The sequence below is a fragment of the Bactrocera tryoni genome, chromosome 4, assembly GCF_016617805.1.
Source record: "Bactrocera tryoni isolate S06 chromosome 4, CSIRO_BtryS06_freeze2, whole genome shotgun sequence".
Taxonomy (NCBI): Eukaryota; Metazoa; Arthropoda; class Insecta; order Diptera; family Tephritidae; genus Bactrocera; species Bactrocera tryoni.
In genome coordinates this window covers 29,126,045-29,127,990 of record NC_052502.1, presented here as the reverse complement: position 1 = coordinate 29,127,990, position 1,946 = coordinate 29,126,045, and the positions used below count along the sequence as shown (strand labels likewise).

Sequence of the window (1,946 nt, the reverse complement as noted above, 5' to 3'; positions counted from 1 at the left end):
TTAGGATCTACCTCTTAACCTAACCAAACCTAACCTTCTGGTTAAATCATAAAACCACTTGTTGCCCTTTGTTATGCCAAGAATTTCAGCCTAAAAGATTGAATTGTAGTATTTTAGTTTGAAGCTACTTTCTGTGTATAGATTACTACAGAAAACTGTTTCTATTTCATCCTTCGATGAATACATAGATATTGGTACCGTCACCGAACCATTGGTCCGATCTTCTCTGCTGGGAATGAAAACGTTGTGTTTAATTTATCTTTGAACTTCTTTTGGCGGTCGCCTTGCCAGTTTAGCCTGAGTTCAATTGATCAGTTGAATGCGTAATCTATAGGGTTTTCCAAAAAGTCAACTAACTGAATAAAATACCTGTTTATTTTTATGTTTATTATCTCATGAATTACGATTATGATTTCCTGCGCTTCTTTTTGGACTTCGGTTTTTTTCTACCTTGTCCCTTCTGCTTCTGCTTCTGCTTCTGCTTCTGCTTCGGCCTCTGCTTCTGTTTCTGTTTCTGCCTCTGCTTCTTTTTACTCTTCGCCCCTTTATTTTTGTATATTACTGGAACCGGTTTTCCACGGACCTTTGCTTTTACATTAATGCGTCTTGGAGGTTTTGCTGGCTGCTTGGACGTTGGTGATGCTGTCGGCTTCCTGGTAGTCGGTTTCCTAGTAGCCGGTTTACGATTTTCCTGGATTCTATTTTCTTCAGAATCCTGTTTATTTTCTATTTGTGCCTCAGTTTCGGGTGGGGTCTGAGAATCTTCGATATTCTCAGCAGCTGGTTCAGCTCCAATCGTCTCTTCTTCCTCTGGCGCATTTTCCGGCAGAGAAACTTCTTGGAGAGTGACTTCCGCGTTTTCCGGCAGAGCAGGTTTTTGGATACTGACTTTGCCAATTGCTTGTTAAATAAATTAGAATAAAGTTTTTCAAAAAATCGTTATACACAAGTGCCGACGGAGAGAGTTTGGAAACAATTACAAGTGATTTTAATGTAAAATGGGCACGGGCTTAATGTTTCTAACTGGGGTAAGACACTTTTCCAAATTCAACCAAAAAACTATTCGTTTTTGCGTATGCGTCTTTCTGACATACTCACCTTCTTTATCTACATCTTCCTCCGATTCTTTGTCATCTGCATCACTTGCCCTGGTACTCGTCTCATTAGCGGTTTTTGTTTGATTTTTACTTTCATTTTCTACCACTGTAACATTTTTACTTGCACTCGACGCTGTAACGGCTTCTGTTTGATTTTTATTTTCCTTTTCTATGAAATAACGAACAATTTGAAAAGAGTTAGAAATGTTCTTAATATAAATGGGAAGAAGTCAACCGAACCTCTCTTTCTGACACACTCACCTTCTTTAACTATATCTTTTCCCGATTCTTTGTCATTAGCATCACTTGCTCTTGTACTTGATTCTGTAACGGCTTCTGTTTGATTTTTATTTTCCTTTTCTACTTTTACGGCACCAGCTGCATTCTCTGCTGCAATCACGTTGATGTTGCTGCTGATCAAAGTCAGCAACAGAAAAGTGGAAACGATTAAAGTTAATAATTTCGTTGCCATTTTTAAAGAAATTGCATTTTGAAATGTTAGCTGCAGCAATATATATTGTTTTTATATGATCCAGTTTATTTACATAATAACTATTGCAGCTGTCATCGGAGCTACACACATCTAGATCTGAAAGTATATATGTGTTTGCTTTCTAATGCATTCGTTTACTCAACCTAGAAAATATCTCTCAGAACAGGTGTTTCAATACACTGAAACTATGTATATTTTTCAATAGCGAACTCGACCTATTTTCATCATGTGTTTGAAGACCTTGTTCAGAGCAGTATTTATTTTAAACAAACCCATGACACATAGTCTGAGAAGTTAAAATTTTTCTGAGAGTGCGCCACCAGATTATATCCACATGTTTTGTGGTTAGTCTTGAC

The 1,946-nt window shown here is 37.4% G+C and overlaps 1 protein-coding gene across 1 annotated transcript; it reads right to left on the bottom strand.

The window, feature by feature from the left end:
- Positions 1 to 406: 406 nt before the first annotated feature.
- Positions 407 to 1,569, bottom strand: LOC120773766 (histone-lysine N-methyltransferase, H3 lysine-79 specific-like). The gene is made up of 3 exons (XM_040102843.1): positions 1,359 to 1,569; positions 1,099 to 1,266; positions 407 to 900 (listed from the first exon to the last, which is right to left on the bottom strand). The coding sequence occupies exons 1-3, from the start codon at positions 1,567 to 1,569 to the stop codon at positions 407 to 409; spliced, it is 873 nt and encodes a 290-aa protein (XP_039958777.1).
- Between the last annotated feature and the right edge of the window lie 377 nt (positions 1,570 to 1,946).

What these genes read in the sequence shown, in the direction of transcription:
- LOC120773766 (XM_040102843.1), bottom strand. Translation starts at nt 1,569, where the DNA reads ATGGCAACGAAATTATTAACTTTAATCGTTTCCACTTTTCTGTTGCTG. An exon ending in AAAAGATATAGTTAAAGAAG is followed by an intron (nt 1,267 to 1,358) that starts GTGAGTGTGTCA and finishes GTTATTTCATAG; the next exon opens with AAAAGGAAAATAAAAATCAA. An exon ending in GGAAGATGTAGATAAAGAAG is followed by an intron (nt 901 to 1,098) that starts GTGAGTATGTCA and finishes TTATTTAACAAG; the next exon opens with CAATTGGCAAAGTCAGTATC.